The sequence below is a fragment of the Microcaecilia unicolor genome, chromosome 2 (assembly GCF_901765095.1).
Source record: "Microcaecilia unicolor chromosome 2, aMicUni1.1, whole genome shotgun sequence".
In the NCBI taxonomy this organism is placed as follows: domain Eukaryota; kingdom Metazoa; phylum Chordata; class Amphibia; order Gymnophiona; family Siphonopidae; genus Microcaecilia; species Microcaecilia unicolor.
The window spans coordinates 73,774,032-73,793,394 of NC_044032.1; the positions used below are offsets into that span (position 1 = coordinate 73,774,032).

A 19,363-nucleotide genomic window follows, 5' to 3' on the forward strand; every position below is an offset into this window, starting at 1 on the left:
GCATTAATGAAAAGACTGGGAACTAGAGGATGCACTGCAAGCAGAGTCTGGCTTCTTGGAATTTTAGTTTCATTTTTGTCTACTTTTTGTGGTTACTTATTCTATAATTGGTAAGGGTCTATGTTCAATGTGTGCGATTGAGGCCAAATATTCTGTTAGCATTGAATGTCTGGTAGGGATCTGCTGTAATCCAGCCTGTTTAGCTTTCCCAACAGGTGTAGATGTTCTAACGACAACAGCAATAATTTCCTAGGTAGAGTGTGAGTTTTGGAAGTCTGTGCAATTAAGGAACGATAGATTTGCTCTACAGGTCTTGAGTGTCTTTTGTAACATTCTGTATTACTTCACTATGCTCTGGTATGAAGAGGGTTTATATGCTGTTAGTGACATGATCACCAAAATCAGACTTTTTTTTGTATGGTAAGTTCACTGAGAAGATGTCCTAATGCTGCTCTAAACTCACTGGGGGAGGTGCTATGGGATTTTCTGTAGATGTAAAATATATATTTACTTTAAGCAATGTGACAGTCCAGTGAGCAGAGTCAGGGGTCAGTATTTTTCATATTGGCATCCCAAGCAACATAATTAAACTTGTTTTTTGTTGAGTACAACAAGTTACTGCAAAGTTCTTTTTATTTTCTTTTTTATTATTATTATATTGCCTGAGAGTATAAGTTACTTTCTTCTTTCTTTAAGAAACCACCTGGTTGGTTCTTTCTTTAAGAAACCACCTGGTTGGTGTTCTGCTCCCCGAGGAAACTCCCTTTTTGGGTGTCTTGTGGTGAAATGTCATCTCATCCACTGTTTCAGGCAGCAGATTGCCTTGATCCAGTCATGAATCTAGGAGATTTCTATAGATTCTGAGAAAAACTACACTGGCTCCCAATCAAAGAACGCATCACCTTCAAAATCTGCACCTTGGTCCACAAGATTATCTAAGGTGTAGTCCCAGGATACATGATTGACCTGATTGATCTCCCAACCAGAAACATAACCGGTTCATCTCGAACTTACCTAAATCTCCACTACCCAAACTGCAAAGGTCTCAAATACAAAACAACCTACACATCCAACTTCTCCTATATAAGCACATGACTATGGAACGCACTGCCTAAAGCTGTGAAAACAATCTATGACCATCTAAACTTCAGGAAATCACTAAAGACCTACCTGTTCGGAAAGGCATACCCCACCGACCCAACATAAATGCCTCAACACAGCAAAACCAAAGATCATACTGGACACTATTTACCCCTCCCTATCTTTGACCCCTAATGTGCCTGTAACTTACCTTATTCGACCCTAACATCTAATTGTATTTGTTCCTCTACTGAACCTGGCGATTGCCTTTTTGGTACTATGTAAGCCACATTGAGCTTGCAAACAGGTGGGAAAATGTAGGATACAAATGTAACAAATAAATAAATAAAATAGAAGTATAATAAAATATCTATAATGTTAACAGGAGAAAACTGAACCTATTGAATTTGGAACTGAAATATGAAAAAATGCTGGTATCTGACAATGGTGTTCCAATCTCAGTATGACATTTGTAATAATTATTTATATGTTTGGTCTGGACGGAGAATGGTGTAGAACTGATTCAGGGAAGCAGATATTGGAAATGGCTATTCCCTGTTAAAATGAATGAAAGAATGGATTTAATTTAATTTTGGAATTTATATTCCACCTTTACAGTGTAGATCACATGCATACTAAATTAAATCTATACTATAAATTTTAAAAGATACAACAAAATCTAAGTAAGTCCAGTATAACAAAAAAAAAAAAAAATCAAATACAGTAAGGTAACATGGGACTTAACTAAATATCTAGGTACAAAGTAAATAGCCATCTCATCAAATTCTTATGTAGCACTGTATAACTTGATTCAATCTTCAAGTCAATAGTGAGCTGATTCAAGAGAACAAGGGCCTTCCTGAAAAAAAAAGACTATTTATGTATTTATTTACAGCATTTCTATCCCACATTTTCCAACTAGCTTTGTTTCAATGTGGTTTATTTGGAACTAAGAAGTACAATAAGCTAGGGGATCTGAATTACATAGAATCCAAGTGGCTTGAAGAGGGATAGGGGAAGAAGGCAGGAGGATATATGAAGGATAGGGGAAGGGCGGCAGGGAGGGGAGGTGGATCTATTAGTGGAAGCAAATGCGGGGTCATTCCCATGCAAGGGATGGAGGGGACGTTGCTGAGTAAGAGTGAGGATTATTCATAGCTGATTCACAGTGGAGGTTCATGGAAGAAGTTTTTGAAGACGTGGGCCTTTAGCTATAAGCTATAAAGTTTTATGCCACATGAAGGAATTTCTGGCTGGTCACATGCTCTGATAGTGAAAATGTTGCTAAGGCAACTCAGATACCTGGTATATCTTGTTACAAAACTAATTCACTGAGAAGAGGAATGGCAAGGACCAATTGCAAGCTTCCAGCACATATGAAAGTCCCAATTACAAGTCTCCAGCCCATATGCAGCACCTATGATTGGTCCAGCCTAGAGGAGAGGTGGATGCTCACAACAGCCTATAAAACCATGCTGCAGACTCTGAAAAACTAGGCTTGGAGAGTGAGTTTCAGATCCATCCAATGGCCTATGCTTTTCCCGAAGGGGTCTGCTCCCCCCCCCCTTTCGTACCTGGTAGAATCTAATTCTCTATAGCTATGAATCTTTCTTTCATTTATTCTTTGTCTGCTTTCTCTCTGTTCTGTGACCTTTGTATGAAGAACGAACTTTCTTCCTCCTTTCTCTCTTCTTTATCTAATTAGTCTAATTACTTATAATTACCAGAGGTACTGATGTCAGATTTTGTAAGTTTGTTATAACTTGAAACTGATGTCTGATGCTGTGATGGTGGGTGAGTAATTAAAAAGACTTAATTCTCTCTAATTCCTGTATAATGTTTTCTATAATATTTGATAGAATTTGTGTTTCAGAGAATAGCAAACCAAATTGTGCAGCCTAGTACAAATTGTGACCCACGACGTATACACTATTTACGAAAGATCAGGTAAGTATCTAGGCTCCTCAATGAGTTAGAGAGCATGTTCCAGCTCTTAGTGCATAGGTAGGTGAAGCCTAATGAGTAAACTGTTTTGTATCGTACACCCTGGCAGTTGGGGAAGTGGAGTGTGAGATAGCTTCGTGCTTCTGTGTGGATGTTGCGTAGTGGTTAATTGAATCTTTGCAGCCGGCATAGATGCCGTTACAGTAGTCAATATATGCAAGGGTTAGCGTTTGTACAAGCATCCAGAAGACTTCTCTCAGAAAGTAGCTTATGATGCGCCTCAGTTTCCACAGTGTATAAAATATTTTGGTCATATTTGTTTGTGCTTTGAAGGCCAGGTTTCGGTCTAGTGTGATTCCTAGGATTCTGCTATTGAGTAGGTGGTCCCTCTGGGCAAGTCACTTAACCCTCCATTGCCCCAGGTACAAATAAGTACCTGTATACAATATGTAAGCCGCATTGAGCCTGCCATGAGTGGGAAAGCGCGGGGTACAAATATAACAAAATAAATAAATAAATAAAATCAAGGGTAATGCTGGAGAAGGCCTCCTTGCAGTAATTGGATGTAAGCACTAAGAACCGAGTCTTGTCTCTGTTGAGTTTGAATGCTGTGGTCCAGAATTCCTAGAAATACCAAGGTTAGGATCTTGAACCAAATTTGGGTGTCTATTGGTAACCAGAGCAGAGGAATGGAAAATATAGAAGAATGTCTAGAATAAATGAATGGATAAGAAAAGGAAGGCATTAGTTTTCTTACAGGTCTTTTCCCACAGACACAGAACGGGAGCATCTCTTTGTTGAATCTGGCCCACAGTGTTAGATCACTGTTTTTAGATCTACTGAGAAGTAGTAAAGTTATTAACAGGAAATGCAGGATGTGGAAAAAAAGAGAGCCTTATAGGTTTTCTGAACTGAAATCGTGGGATCAAATATTACTTCTATGGTCATTTTACAGTTTGTAGTTCTGAGAGAATTCAACTGCAGAAATCACCAAAAGTTTGCATACTCAAATGCTGCTGTACATGTACTAAATATGTTATACAATATAATGGCCATATCGCCTGCATGAATTACAGTAATTTTATGTTGTTCAAATTACACATACAATCTTGTAGATTCAATATAATGAACAGAAAAGAGAAAAGCAGGCCTTTTATATGGTGTAAATTGTATAACGCCAATGCTGAGTTTGTAAAGTCTCACTAATTATAAACAAGAACGGAAAAAATATTTAAATAATTTTTAAAACGCTAAGAATCTATCTCACCATTTCACAGACCAAAATGATTTTCAGCAGGGTAGGTGACATGTCCTTAACTCTACATTCCCAAGTTTGAATCTGATTGGTCATCATTTACAGAACTTATCATGCAGTGAGAAAAACACCTGACTGAATCACGGCTATAGCATTTTTGGCCCTAGTTGTAAAGCTCTAAAAACAAGTGTCTTATGAAACCAACCTTTCTACAATGTAAGTAAACTACAAAATTAATGCCATAAGACTATATACCCAGCTCATTTTTTCACATGAAGAAATGAAGTGATAAGTACCTGTATTCCTGAACTCATCTGGTGGGACTGTATTAGTAACAGAAGCAGCCATGTGATGCAACTGTGCAGAGGACGGAACGTCGAGACTCTCATGTTGCTTTGTGATCACTTCTACCTCTGGAGATTCAGCTGCAACAGGTAACCCCTTCAGAAGATCTTCAGCATCAATGTCAATCACATTAATAAAATTGTGCCCAACCTGACTCAGAAAAAAAAAAGTTGTTGTGTTACTAATTATGCCCACAATCTCTATTCATTACAGTAAATAAATAATATTGCTGTAAGCAGAACACTAGGAGCATTTGCTTTACCACTTCCTAAATACTCATGCTTTATTTGCAATGGTTAGCTGATAGAAGACATACAGCCTTGAAGTTGTCAACCAGTGCTAAAACACATTATATTTGGGCCCAATAATAAAAAAAATAAAAACTTGAGCGCCTATACTATTATTCCTTTACTTGCTAAATTATTAGAAGCCTATGTGGCAGAGTTACTGTCTGATTATTTGACTAAATATAATTGTTTACATCCCTTACAGTTTGGTTTCAGGCATTTTCACTCAACAGAATCAGTGTTGCTGGCGATTACAACAGAGGTGAAAGTATTAATTGCTCATGGGAAAGCATCAGTTCTTTTACAGTTTGATTTCACAGACGCTTTTGACACAGTTGACTATGATATTTTGCTGTATCAAGCGAGTTCGCCTTATGGTCTTGTACTATTTGACTTGACTCTCAAATGCTATTTGGTGTTTATGTACTTAGCGATCTAGTGCCTCTTAGACGCAAGACTTTTTTACATTATGCAATCTTATTTGGTCTCAAAGTGATATTACTCACCTGGATTCATACAACTCCTTCCTTGATACAACGTTGGAGAATGTACATGATGGAGCAGATGCAAATGGACTGTTTGCAAAGAACAGAAATTGTACAACCTGTAAGTCGTAGGTTCCAGGATATTTGGGAACCGTTTTGGCTAATATTACCTCATAATGGTCAGAGTCGTTTGTGAAGCTTTTAGAGGGAAGCCATGATATAAAGGACAATGAATATTGCTGTTACTGTGGAATCGGGTAGACAGGGATGGGGTCGGGAGGGAATTCATTTCTATGCTGTTCTTTCAGTCAAACTGGTTGCTAAGTCTGTTAACTATTTTGGATCAATAAAGAAGATTTAAACATAAATTGAGTTCTCTGGGTATTGCTGTTAAAGTGCTGAATTGAATACAAGAATTTTTGACACACAGATTTTATAGGGTCAAAATGGCAAACATTCAGCGGATTGGAAACCATTTGTGGAGTACCCTAGGGTTCCCCACTGTTATTTAATATCTACATGACCTCTTTTTGCCAGGGCTTTTCTTCTATTGGGTCTAAGTTTTTCTCGTATGCAGATGACATGTTTGTATTAATGCTGATTTACCTTTCTCTTTACCTTGTGTTTCACAGTACATAAATAGAACCAAAAAACAGAGTGCTATGCATGGATTTAATTAAACAAAGACAAAACAAAACTCTTCTAGTTCAGCGGTTCAGAAGGAATACTGTCCCTACAGAATTGGTTATGTTAGATGGCTTGACCTTGAAGGTGGAAAAAATATCTAAGATACTTGGAGGCATATTTTCAAAGCACTTAGCCTCCCAAAGTTCCATAGAAACCTATGGAACTTAGCCTCCCAAAGTGCTTTGAAAATATGCCTCTTGGTGTTTTTTTGGACACCTCTGTCATTGAAATCTCAAGTAAATACTATAATAAAGGCTGTATTTTTCAAATTACATCAACTGAGGAACATTCATACCTTGCTATCTGAGAAACATTTCTCTATTTTAATTCAATCTATCATTTTATCTTCCTTTGACTATTGCAATGGCATATACTGTTTGTTATCAGCACAGCCGATATTGAGACTACAGGTCATACAAAACACTGCAGCCAATATGGTGTTTAAAAAGAAAAGATTTGATCACGCCACTCCATGCTTGGTTAAGTTACACTGGCTCCCCATAGATGCTTGAATTTTTTTCAAATTAGATGGGCTTATAAAATGTTTGATGGCCTGTGTCTGGAGTATCTGATAAAACTATGTTCTTTTCCTGCAGCTCCTGCTTTTTGTAGAGTTGGAAACCATCGTCTCCTATATTTTCCATCTTTTTTTTACTGGAGTAAAATATAAAAGATCTTTACATTTATCTTTCTCTTACTAAGCTGTTTGCTATGGTTCCATCAAGCCCAGCATCCTGTTTCCAACAGTGGCCAATCCAGGTCACAAATACCTGGCAAGATCCCAGAAAAGTACAAAACATTCTATACTGCTTATCCCAGAAATAGTGGATTTTCCCCAAGTCCATTTAATAATGGTCTCTGGACTGCTTCTTTAGGAAGCCGTCCAAACCTTTTTAAAACTCCATTAAGCTAACCGCCCCTACCACATTTTTATTTTTTGTTACATTTGTACCCCGCGCTTTCCCACTCATGGCAGGCTCAATGCGGCTTACATGGGGCAATGAAGGGTTAAGTGACTTGCCCAGAGTCACAAGGAGCTTGCCTGTGCCTGAAGTGGGAATCAAACTCAGTTCCTCAGGACCAAAGTCCACCACCCTAACCACTAGGCCACTCCACATTCTCTGGCAACGAATTCCAGAGTTTAATTACACGTTGAGTGAAGAAACATTTTCTCCATTCTTTTTAAATTTACTACATTGTAGCTTCATTGCATGCCCCCTGGTCCTAGTATTTTTGCAAAGCGTAAACAGACGCTTCACCTTCACATCTACCCGTTCAATTCCACTCATTATTTTATAGACCTCTATCATATCTCCTCTCAGCCGCCTTTTCTCCAAGCTGAAGAGCCCTAGCCGCTTTAGCCTTTCCTCATAGGGAAGTCGTCCCATCCCCCTTTATCATTTTCGTCGTCCCTCTCTGCACCTTTTCTAATTCCACTAGATCTTTTTTGAGATGCGGCGACCAGAATTAAACACAGTATTCGAGCTGCGGTCGCACCATGGTGTGATACAAAGGCATTATAACATCCACATTTTTGTTTTCCATTCCTTTCCTAATAATACCTAACATTCTATTTGCTTTCTTAGCTGCAGCAGCACACTGACCAGAAGGTTTCAACGTATCATCAACGACGACACCTAGATCCCTTTCTTGGTCCGTGACTCCTAACGTGGAACCTTGCATGACGTAGTTATAATTCGGGTTCCTCTTTCCCACATGCATCACTTTGCACTTGCTCACATTAAACGTCATCTACCATTTAGACGCTCAGTCTCCCAGTCTCATAAGGTCCTCTTGTAATTTTTCACAATCCTCCCGCGATTTAATGATTTTGAATAACTTTGTGTCATCAGCAAATTTAATTACCTCATTAGTTACTCCCATCTCTAGGTCATTTGTAAATATGTTAAAAAGCAGCGGTCCCACTAACTACCCTTCTCCATTGAAAACACTGACCATTTAACCCTACTCTCTGTTTTCTATCATTTAACCAGTTTTTAATCCACAATAGAACACTACCTCCTATCTCATGATTCTCCAATTTCCTCTGGAGTCTTTCATGAGGTACTTTGTCAAACACCTTCTGAAAATCCAGATACACAATATCAACCGGCTCACCTTTATCACTAGACCACCAGACCACACTAAGGTAAAGGAAGGGAGGGGATGATAGGACGCCTGCCTGCCCATCTGCCTGCCAGCCTGTCCGTTCGCAAATCCAGACAAACGGGCAGGCTGGCAAAACCCGCACGGATTGCCGGCCATGTCCTCAAAAACAGGACATGACCGGGTAAAACCAGATGTAGGGTAACCCTACACCATGGTATGCGTATTGATTACAACAACATTGTACAAGAAGGTAAACATCAAGCACTAGCCCATCAGGTTAAAGCCATGGAGGACACTGGAAGGATAAGGATTACCAAAATTCTTTTGATACAGGATAAAGGAGTGATTTTAAGGACGACTGAGAATTTGGAGAATACTTTAAAATCTCTAAATCTTAGACTCAAACTTTCCTAAAACAAATCTGTTACCATCGTAAATTATATTTTAGAAGTACCTGAGGGTCATTTTGAAAATTCCAGAAAATGCCCTCCCTCCAGTCAGTAAGATTTATTAGTTATTAAGAACTGAGAAAATGGGGTGAGAAAGGGAACTGGAAGGGCTGGCCAGATAGTAAGCAGTTTGAATTCGTCTAACATTTTGGAGAATTTGAAGGTGGAAGCATTTACTCCTCTGGCATAAATATTATGAAGGACTTATTTGAAGAGATGATATGCTTTTTTAGATTACAATGCTTATTGTCATTCCCCCTCTCTTATTTATCCTCCTGTTTTTTTTCCCTTTGGCTCCCCATTATAGTGGTCTGATAAAGTGCCACATAAATGCCTGTTGTATAATATTTGTTTTCCTTTGTTTTGTTTTATTTTTCTTCAATGTGCTTTTCCAATCAAGGGTTATTTTTTTATGCTACTCTTAAGTTCAAATCCAAATTAAAAAAAAAAAAAGAAAAAGAAAAACATGGTATCATTGAAAAAAAAAACAACTGCCAATGTTATGCACTCATGTATTGAGAAACACTTACGAGAGGGGGTATAGCATCAGGAGGTGGAAAAGACAAAGTCCTTTCTGCTACTTCAGTTAGGAATCTGAGGTTTAAGTAAAAATCTGGAGGCAGAACCTGGGGAGTGCTGGAAGGCATATGTACTGTAAAAAAAGACTAAATGTAAGTTCAAAGAATTTGCATTCATTTTTTAAATTCAAATATACTGATACAACTTTAACAAGACAAACACTAGAGTCAAGTGATTAAATAATTGATCTAAAAGATTGTTCTCTTGAAAAAAAAATTCAACATGTTTCCATACCTTCTGAGATTTAGAAAAAGCATTTCCTTTTCTTGGCACTGACAAACTCGTAGCCCTGTAGTAGCTTTGCTACATAGAGTTTAATTATTTTGCATCTACCTTTGTAGCCTTTGATGAGCCAATTTACAATATGGTTTACCGAGCAAATGCACAGAAGCAACACTTGAACAATATCATTATTGAACGTTACACATCACTTTTGTCCTCATAAACCTGAAATGATTTGTATTTCAATTTACTTCTAATTTATTTTATATTTTCTGTACTTTAAATGCAATAATACTCTGTATTTCTCCTTCCGGATATGGCGATCACCATCACGACATAAAGTAAGCCACATTGAGCCTGCAAAGAGGTGGGAAAATGTGGGATATAAATAAATAAGACTGAATAAAAATATAATCTTGCTGATATGCAGACAGCAGGAAAACTACTATTTAAATGTCTTTACCCACAAGTTCCCAGAAAATGAATGCGATATAATGAAGATACATACCTGTAGCAGGTATTCTCCGAGGACAGCAGGCTGAACATTATCACGTATGGGTCATCGTCCGCGACGGCCCAGGAGACCGGAACTCTTCAAAAACAAGAAAACTTTGAGAACGCTGCATCACGCGGAACAAAGTGCACCACGCATGTGCGAGCAGCTTCCCGCCCGTAACGTGAGCATGCGACGTTAGTCAATAAAGAGCAATAAAGAGATTGAGAACAACTCCAAAGGGGAGGAGGAGGGTTGTGATAATGTTCAGCCTGCTGTCCTCGGAGAATACCTGCTACAGGTATGTATCTTCATTTTCTCCAAAGACAAGCAGGCTGAAGATTATCACATATGGGGTATCCCTAGCCCCCAGGTTCACTCAAAACAATGAACATTGGTCAATTGGGCCTCGCAATGAAGAGGACATAACATACATTGACCTAAAAAGAAATGCAACTGAGAGTGCAGCCTGGAACAAAACAGATATGGGCCTAGGAGGGTGCAGTTGGATTCTAAACCCCGAACAGATTCTGCAGCACCGACTGCCCAAACCGACTGTCGCGTCGGCTATCCCGCTGAAGGCAGTAGTGAGATGTGAATGTGTGGACTGATGACCACGTTGCAGCCTTGCAAATCTCTTCAATGGAGGCTGACTTTAAATGAGCCACTGACACAGCCATGGCTCTAACATTATGAGCCTTATAGCCTGAACTGCCTTTGGGTAAGATACTGATGCTAATAAACTATTTCTTATATCCACTGAATCCCAGGTGTCTTTCTATGTAGCTTATTAATGCACAGACTGTGTAAAACAGTCTGACCAAATACTAGGGCAGAATAAGTAATCATCTAAAGGTCGGAAGAAATCCTATTGCTTCCCCTGCCCGGGCTGTTAATACTACAGCCCTATAGCACTTCCGCTGGCACCAAATATATTCAACCTTGAGCAGCTACTTGGTATGCCACATCAAAAGTGTCGTAAGACCCCCTGGCCAGGAATTTGCGACACGCCTTCTGCTGCCTGACCACCTATTGAAAAAGTTCATTAAGCTCCGGAAGAAGTGCTTCAACTAAACTGGACAGTTGCCTCACTGAGTTGCGTAAGTGAATGCTCGTATAAAGCTGGTATGTTTGGATCTTGGCAGCGAGCATTGTGGCCTGATACGTCTTCCTCTCAAAAGAATCCAAGGTCCTAGACTCTCTGCCTGTGGGCGCCGAGGCATAGTCTCTAGTACTCTTGGCTCTTCTGAGAGCAGAGTCCACAACCATGGAATCGTGAGAAAGTTGGGCCTTCACCATTACAGGCTCTCCATGGACTCTGGACTGGGACTTCTTGGGGACCGCTGGGATAGAGAGAGGGCAAGACCAATTCCGCATCAGCACTTCCCCGAGTGTATTGTGCAGGGGGGCCGTTGCAACCTCTGCAGGTGGAGAAGGATAATCCAGGACCTCGAGCATCTCAGCCCTGGGCTCATCCACAACCTCTATAGGGAATGGAATGTCCTTAGACATTTCCCGTACAAAGGATGAGAAAGTAAGACTCTCAGGTGGAGACATCCTTACTTCAATCGGTGGAGTAGGATCAGAGGGAAGCCCACAGGACTCTTCCTCAGAAAAATACCTGGGGTCTTCCTCTTCTCCCCATGAGCGCTCCTCTTCGGTATTGGTCAGAAGCTCCCTAAGAGCAGCCCGAACCCAAGCCTGCCTCAACTCCAAGGATTGACGACCTCTTGGGGGATGCCAAGAAGTCGACCCCAGTCTGGACTCTGGTGAAGCTTCCTCCACCGACGTCGAGAGGGAGTCGACCCGGGTGGCAACCGGCTCCGGTATTGCAAGCGGCACTGAGGATGGGGACCTCCTCACAGGTGATGGCCCAGATGCCGTCTCAGCAGTCGGTATGGGAGGCACAAGCACCCCTGACACCGAGGCAGACTGATGAAGCAACCCTTCAAGGAACTGTGGAAGAAGGGCCCGGATGCGCTCATCGAGAGCTGCCATCGGAAAAGTCGGTGTTGCCGGTGTAGGAGTCGATGTGAAAATCTGAGGGGGCTCGAGAGCCAATACCAGGCTGCGAGACGACCGACGCATCGGCACCTCCTGAATTACCATACTGGGACAGACCAAAGGTCCATCAAGCCCAGCATCCTGTTCCAAACAGTGGCCAATCCAGGCCACAAATACCTGGCAAGATCCCAAAAACGTACAAAACATTTTATACTGCTTATCCCAGAAATAGTGGATTTTCCCATTTAATAACGGTCTATGGACTTTTCCTTTAGTAAGCGGTCCAAACCTTTTTAAAACTCCACTAAGCTAACCACCTTTACCACATTCTCTGGCAACAAATTCAGAGTTTAATTACACATTGAGTGAAGAAACATTTTCTCCGATTCCTTTTAAATTTACTACATTGTAGCTTCATCGCATGCCCCCTAGTCCTAGTATTTTTGGAAAGCGTAAACAGACGCTTCACATCTACCCATTCAACTCCAATCATTATTTTATAGACCTCTATCATATCTCTCCTCAGCCACCTTTTCTCCAAGCTGAAGAGCCCTAACCGCTTTAGCCATTCCTCATAGGGAAGTCGTCCCATCCTCTATCATTTTCGTCGCCCTTCTCTGCACCTTTTCTAATTCCACTAGATCTTTTTTGAGATGTGGCGACCAGAAATGAACACATAATTTGAGGTGCGGTTGCACCATAGAGCGATACAAAGGCATTATAACGTCCTCATTTTTGTTTTCCATTCCTTTCCTAATAATGCCTAACATTCTATTTGCTTTCTTAGCCGCAGCTAAGGTTTCAGCATATCATCAACAACGACACCTAGATCCCTTTCTAGGTCTGTGACTCCTAACGTGGAACCCTGCATCACATAACTATAGTTCGGGTTCCTCTTTCCCACATGCATCACTTTGCACTTGTTCACATTAAAAACCATCTGCCATTTGAATGCTCAGACTCCCAGTCTCGTAAGGTCCTCTTGTAATTTTTCACAATCCTCTTGCGATTTAACTACTTTGAATAACTTTGTGTCATCAGCAAATTTAATTACCTCACTAGTTACTCCCATCTCTAGATCATTTATAATTATGTTAAAAAGCAGCAGTCCTAGCACAGACCCCTGAGGAACCCCATTATCTACCCTTCGCCATTGAGAATACTGCCATTTAACCCTACTCTCTTCCTGCCTAGTAGAAAGGATAGGTTTTTCTAACTGCTTCTTGTCCTACACCCTAACTCTTGCTGTAGCATTCTAACTTTGTGGACAGGTTCTGCCAGTGCTAGGTAACAAATCCCCCCCCCCCCCCCCCCCCCCAAAAAAAAAAAATAATAATAAAAAAACCCAGCTTTAGTCTCCCAACTGGTTTTAAATTTACATTTTACATTGATGAAACTGCTATAATTATTGGGAATATTTAGATTTACAAAAGGAAAGTTATATTCTAGCTGAATTTGATTGTGGGATCAAACTGAATTTGTTTTATCAAACTGTATCATTGCTGGCCACACCCAGAGAACTTTTTTTTGATACAGTACTTGGCTGACTCACTGGGACTTATAGTCCCACCTACCCTCCCCCTAGCCCACTCTCCCCACGGTTTTCTAGTCATATACAGACAAACCAAAAACCATTAACTTTACTCCTCAGTCATACACAGGCAATCTGTTAACCCTATCATAATATACCTGTTCATACCTATTCCATCCAATCAAGATGACTTTTGTTCTCTGTAATAATTGTGGTGCTTTAGTTCCAAGGCAAACCACCTGGAGACTTAAGGCTTGTCCTATCTGTCTTCAGCTTGCTAGTATAAAACAGGAGCTCAGCAAACTAAAGCAGGAATTGGATGCACTTAAAGCAGCTTCTATCAATGCACAGAATCATACCAACTTCACCCACTGCCTCAAAGCAGTGGCGTAGCCATGGGTGGGCCTGGGAGGGCCAGGGCCCACCCTATTTGGACTCAGGCCTACCCAAAATTGTGGCACTCTTGCTATGGCCTGGTAGAGATCCTCAAACCCCTCCAGCTGAAGATTTCCTCCTCAGGCAGCTGGTGCTCTTTCAAACGGCAGCTGGCTTAACTTGCTTCGAGCTGACACCAGCACCAGCCCCCCTCTGCACATGCTTAGTTTGTTTTCATGCATGCAGAGCCTGCTGGTCATGGCATCAGCTCGAGGAAAGTGCTGCTGGCTGCTGTCTGGAAGAGCGCTGACTGCCTGAGCAGGAGGAAATCTTCAGCTAGCGGGGTTTGTAGATCCCCTCCTGCTCAGGTATTTAATATTGTGGGCTTGCAGGTGGAGGGAGGGATGAAGAGAAGACAGAGGAGCAAAGCAGAGCAGAGGGGGCCTAGGGACAGGGGGGCATGAATTCTGTGCCCACCCACCTTGGACTCAGGCCCACCCATAATTGGCCATCTGGCTACGCCCCTGCCTCAAAGGATAAAACCACCTAAGAATAGATGGTTCACAGTAGGCTCAGGCAGACTACTACAACATGTGGCACAGAAGCATCTGCCCTCACAAGTGTTGCCCCTAGAGAATTCTTTTGCTCCATTACAGCACTGTGATGCCCCTGAAAATAAAACTGAGGTGGATCAAAAAGCAAAGATGCCAAAAGAGAAAACACCTCCCCCCCAAAGCACTAACATTGAAACTCATACCCAGTGGCGTCACGAGGGCAGCTGACAACCGGGGCGGGTCGCGGGTGCAGCGCGACGCACCCTCCCCCCTCCGTAGCGCAACCCCCCTCCCCCCGCGAGAATATACCTGGAAGGCGGTGAGGGGCGGGCGGGAGAGCCAATCCGCCAAGTGCACGCCGCTAGGGGGTATCGGCGCCTCGCTGGTTCCTTGCTCTCTCTGCCCCAGAACAGGAAGTAACCTGCTCCAGGGCAGAGAGAGCAAGGAACCAGCGAGGCGCCGACACCCCCCAGAGGCATGCACCCGGGGCGGACCGCCCCCCCCCCCTTCCTACGCCACTGCTCATACCAGAAAATTGTTGATACTTGGGGATTCCATTATTAGAGGCATTAAATTTGAAACACAGTTCAAGGGGCCATGCAAACTGAAATGACTTCCAGGCTCCTCAGCTACTAAATAAATAATGACTATAATTAGGGAAAAAACTAAGGAGTCAAACACTGATGTTGTTATCTACCTAGGAACAAACGACCTGTCCAGTAATACCCCACTTGCAGTGCAGAGAGCTTCTCAGGAGCTGGGGGAGGGGTTAAAATCTTTGGTACACACAGTAGCTTTTTCTGAAATACTACCTACTTTTGGAAAGGGAGAGAAAAGATTACAAAGTACTGAAAATTTCAATAGCTGTCTCAAAGCCTGGAGTCATAAGAAGGTTTTAAGTACATAGGAAGATGGGGCAACACATGGAAAAACAAAAGACTGTATTGTAATGATGGGCTGCATCTCACTGTGGCAGGAAAATAAATCCTTGAGAAGAAATTTAGACAATATGTTTCTAGGCATTTAAACTAGAAGACAGGGATTGCATATGGAGGCAGGTCACTTCCAGTGGTCACCCCCAGCTAAAGCTAAAAGACAAGATTTGACAGTAGAAAAGAAAGCAATAAAAACAACAATCTTAGCAAATCACTTCTTAACAACACAGCAGGAAGCGAGACTAAACAAAAAGCTAAACAGAAAATAAAAATGCCACTGAAATGTAGATGGAAAGCGATGACCACAAATGCTCGTAGTCTAAGCAACAAAGTTCATGATCTGCAAGCCCTGATGTTAGAGGCAGTCTCAGACGTTCTTGCAATCACAGAGACACTGCTCAATGATTCCCATGAATGGGATGCAAACGTACCAGGCTATAATCTATTTAGGAAGGATATTGATGGTAGTAAAGGTGGAGGAGTAGCTCTGTATATGAGAAATGATATCACAGCGACTGAAATGACAGGGGCCTGAGGAAAGGAAGAAGCAATAAGGATCACCTTAAAAAGATGATGGAAACTCTGTCTGTATGGGTGTTGTCTACAGACCTCCAACACAATCGGAGGAACTAGATAAAGATCTGGTTACAGATATCCAAAAGTTGGGAAAGAAAAGAGAGATGCTGTTGCTTGGAGATTTCAACCTGTCGGATGCGGATTGGAAAGTTCCATCTGCGGAATCAGAAAGAACTAGAGAGATCGTGGATGCTTTTCAAAGTGCTCTGTTTAGACAAATGGTGACAGACCCCACGAGGGAAGGAGTGACACTAGATCTGGTGCTCACAAATTAGGAAAGTGTGTCAAATGTCTGAGTGGGTGCCCACCTGGTTTGATATTCCAGCTGAAGTGGAGGGCAGCCACTCAAAACTCAAAGTCCTGGATTTCAAACATGCTGACTTTAGTAAAATGGGGGAATACCTGAAGAGTGAGCTGATGGTCTGGAAGGACATAAGAAAAGTGAAAAGGCAGCGGTCCAGGCTGAAAGAAGCTATAAATATGGCTACAAACCTTTATGTAAAGACAGTAAATAAAAGAAATAGAAAAAGAAAACTGGTATGGTTCTCCATGCAAGTAACTGACAAAATAAAGGCCAAAGAGTTGGCATTCACGAAAAAAAACTCAAGAAGAGGAACACAGAGAGGAATACCGAATGAAACTGAAAGAAGCCAAGAGAGATATACGTCTGGTGAAAGTGCAAGTGGAAGAACAAATGGCTAGAAATATAAAGAGGGATGACAAAAATTTTTTCAGGTATATTAATGAAAGGAGGAACACTAAAAATGGAATTGTGAGACTGAAAGATGAGGTGAACCACTATGTGGAAACTGATGAAGAAAAAGCAAATGTGCTAAACAAATACTTCTGTTCTATTTTCACGAAAGAAAATCCCGGAGAAGGACCACGACTGATTGACAAAAGTACATGAGAATGGAGCAGATATAGCGCCATTCATGGAAGAAAGTGTTTATGAACAACTTGAAAATGTAAAGGTGGACAAAGCCATAGGACCGGACGGGATCCATCCCAGGATATTGAGGGAGCTCAGAAAATGACTATTATATCTAATTTTTCCACTTAGTGCAATATATTCTAACTCTCCCATCTTATTTCTTAGGCTTCTTGCATTCGCACGTAGATATTTCAAACTATATTTGTTGTTCCTATTTACATCTATCACTGTCAACTGCTGAGCAAATTTGCCATCTTTTGTCTATTTTTTATTTAAAGACACATGGTCTACTATGGTCTCTATTGCAATCTCACTATCTTCCCTGTTTTGGTGATATCTTTGAAAGATACCTTGTTCCGAACCATGCGTTTTTGAACAACTGTTGGTCTTCCCCAGTCTCTAGTTTAAAAGCTGCTCTATCTCCTTTTTAAAATGCCAATGTCAGCAGCCTGGTCCCACCCTAGATAAGGTGGAGCCCACCATTCCAGAATAGGGTCCCCCATCTCCAGAATGTTGCCCAGTTCCTTACAAATCTATAACCCTCCTCTCTGCACCATCTCCTCATCCATGCATTGAGACTCTGGCTCTGCCTGGATCTTGGGCCCTGCACATGGAACAGGGAGCACTTCTGAAAATGATGCCCTAGAGTTTCTGGATTTGAGCTTTCTACCTAAGAGCCTAAATTTGGCTTCCAGAACCTCCCTCCCACATTTTCCTATGTCATTGGTATCCACGTGTACCAAGACAGCCAGCTCCTCCCCAGCACTATCTAGAATCCTTCGCACCAGACAGGCAAGTGACCAGGCGATCCTCATGTCCACCAGCCACCCAGCTGTCAAGAACTCAAACACTGTGACTGATTCTTTCAAACTTAAAAGAAATTTTATAGGCTCCTGCTTAACTTGCTGAGGTAGATTGTTCAACTTATTACTTCAACCTTCTCATAATAATGGCTTATCGTAGATATATATTGCTTCTCTGACAAGCTCTGCTTTTTCCTGGGGAGAGGGGAAAAATGTGAGGTCTGAATTGTCTTGGTGTAGGAGGCACGGATTTTCTTTTGGGCTACCTTAACTTGTGAAATATAGCTAAGGAGTATATGAATAGAGAAAGGGGAAGCACATCATCCCATACTGAAAGTGTGCACTTTCAACATGCTTTTATTATTATTTGGCAGGTCACGGAGTGTAGACAGGTCCACCATATTGCTCATAAAAATCAGTTAGCAGCAGAACAGCATTAAAAGAAGTAGTTTAAAAAAACATATTTCTAAAGGAAAGTCTCCTAAAAATAATTATTGGCACATTTCCACACCACCAGCAAGTACACGTTTTCTCCATACATCTACTTTATTATATGTGGCACTGGACTTCTACTCGACATGGTTGAAAACATGCAAAATACTACATAAATCAAGTTAATATAGGCAGAGACATGGAAACAAAGCCAACCTGGAGAAGCAGGAGAAGGGATTTGATGATTTTTATCAAGTTTAGAAATGATTTCCTCACAGCCAACGTCTACATCTCGATAGGATTTACAAGCTTATTGGGAAAGACAAAAGAATCAAGATGAAATTATAGAAAAGGTTATACCATCACCAGTGGAAAAAAAAATTATGCAAGCCGTACAGAAACAAAATGCTAGTTAACAATGATCTATGGCGTTAAGAGGAAGAAGTAGCACCAGTGTTAAATCTCTTAGCTTTGGACCTGGAGACTTCTAGTCTATGGATTATATTCTCTTTGATCACAAGAGTTCAACGAGTTGTTCAGAGTTACATACTTAAAGGGCAATTCTATAACTGGACACCCACATTTACACGTTCCTTGTATGCCTTAATTTACAGAATACTGGCAGATGTGCATAAGAGTACACTTGCCCAAAAAAGTGCCAGGAGGGCACCTGAGCATTATTCTGTAAATGCTACACATGGTCGGGTGATAGGCAGGACTCCCACATATGTGCACAACTAAAAGAATACAGTGGAGTTACTTACCTGTACCAGGTATTCTCCAAGGCCAGCAGGCCAATTATTTTCACATGTGGGTGACATCATCCACAGAGCCTGGTGCAGAAACACTGCCTAGTGTAGTTTCCTTTAAGAGTTTGAATCAGTGCTCCCACCGTGTATGCACAGGTGCCTCCCCCTTCCCACCGAGTTGCAAGCGTGGGACCAACAGTATTATAATATAGCTAAAAATAAATCCTACTCCTAGGTGAGGTGGAAGAATATGTGAGAATAATTGGCCTGCTGTCCTCTAAGAATACCTGCTACAGGTAAGTAACTCTGCTTTCTTGAAGGACAACCAAGCCATATTAATCTCATACGTGGCATTCCGTAGCTACCAGGCTCACCAAAAACAACATGCAAATATAGGGGCTTGCACAGCAAGGCCATGCAAATAAGTTAACCTGAAACTATATACAAACTGGTTGTGAGTGCAGACGAGAACAGAATAAAACAGATCTAGGAGGGTGGAGTTGGATTCTAGACACTAAACAAATTCTGCAGGACT

At 41.4% G+C, this 19,363-nt stretch overlaps 1 protein-coding gene across 1 annotated transcript in view; it reads right to left on the reverse strand.

The window, feature by feature from the left end:
- Positions 1-19,363, reverse strand: part of LOC115462943 (ciliogenesis and planar polarity effector 1-like) — a 237,673-nt gene that overhangs the window by 158,433 nt on the left and 59,877 nt on the right. The window contains exons 10-12 of the mRNA XM_030193045.1: positions 18,296-18,388; positions 9,172-9,293; positions 4,576-4,774 (exon numbers count right to left, since the gene is read on the reverse strand). Of these exons, the coding sequence (XP_030048905.1) occupies positions 4,576-4,774; positions 9,172-9,293; positions 18,296-18,388 (414 nt within the window). The remainder of the gene's footprint in view (positions 1-4,575; positions 4,775-9,171; positions 9,294-18,295; positions 18,389-19,363) is intronic.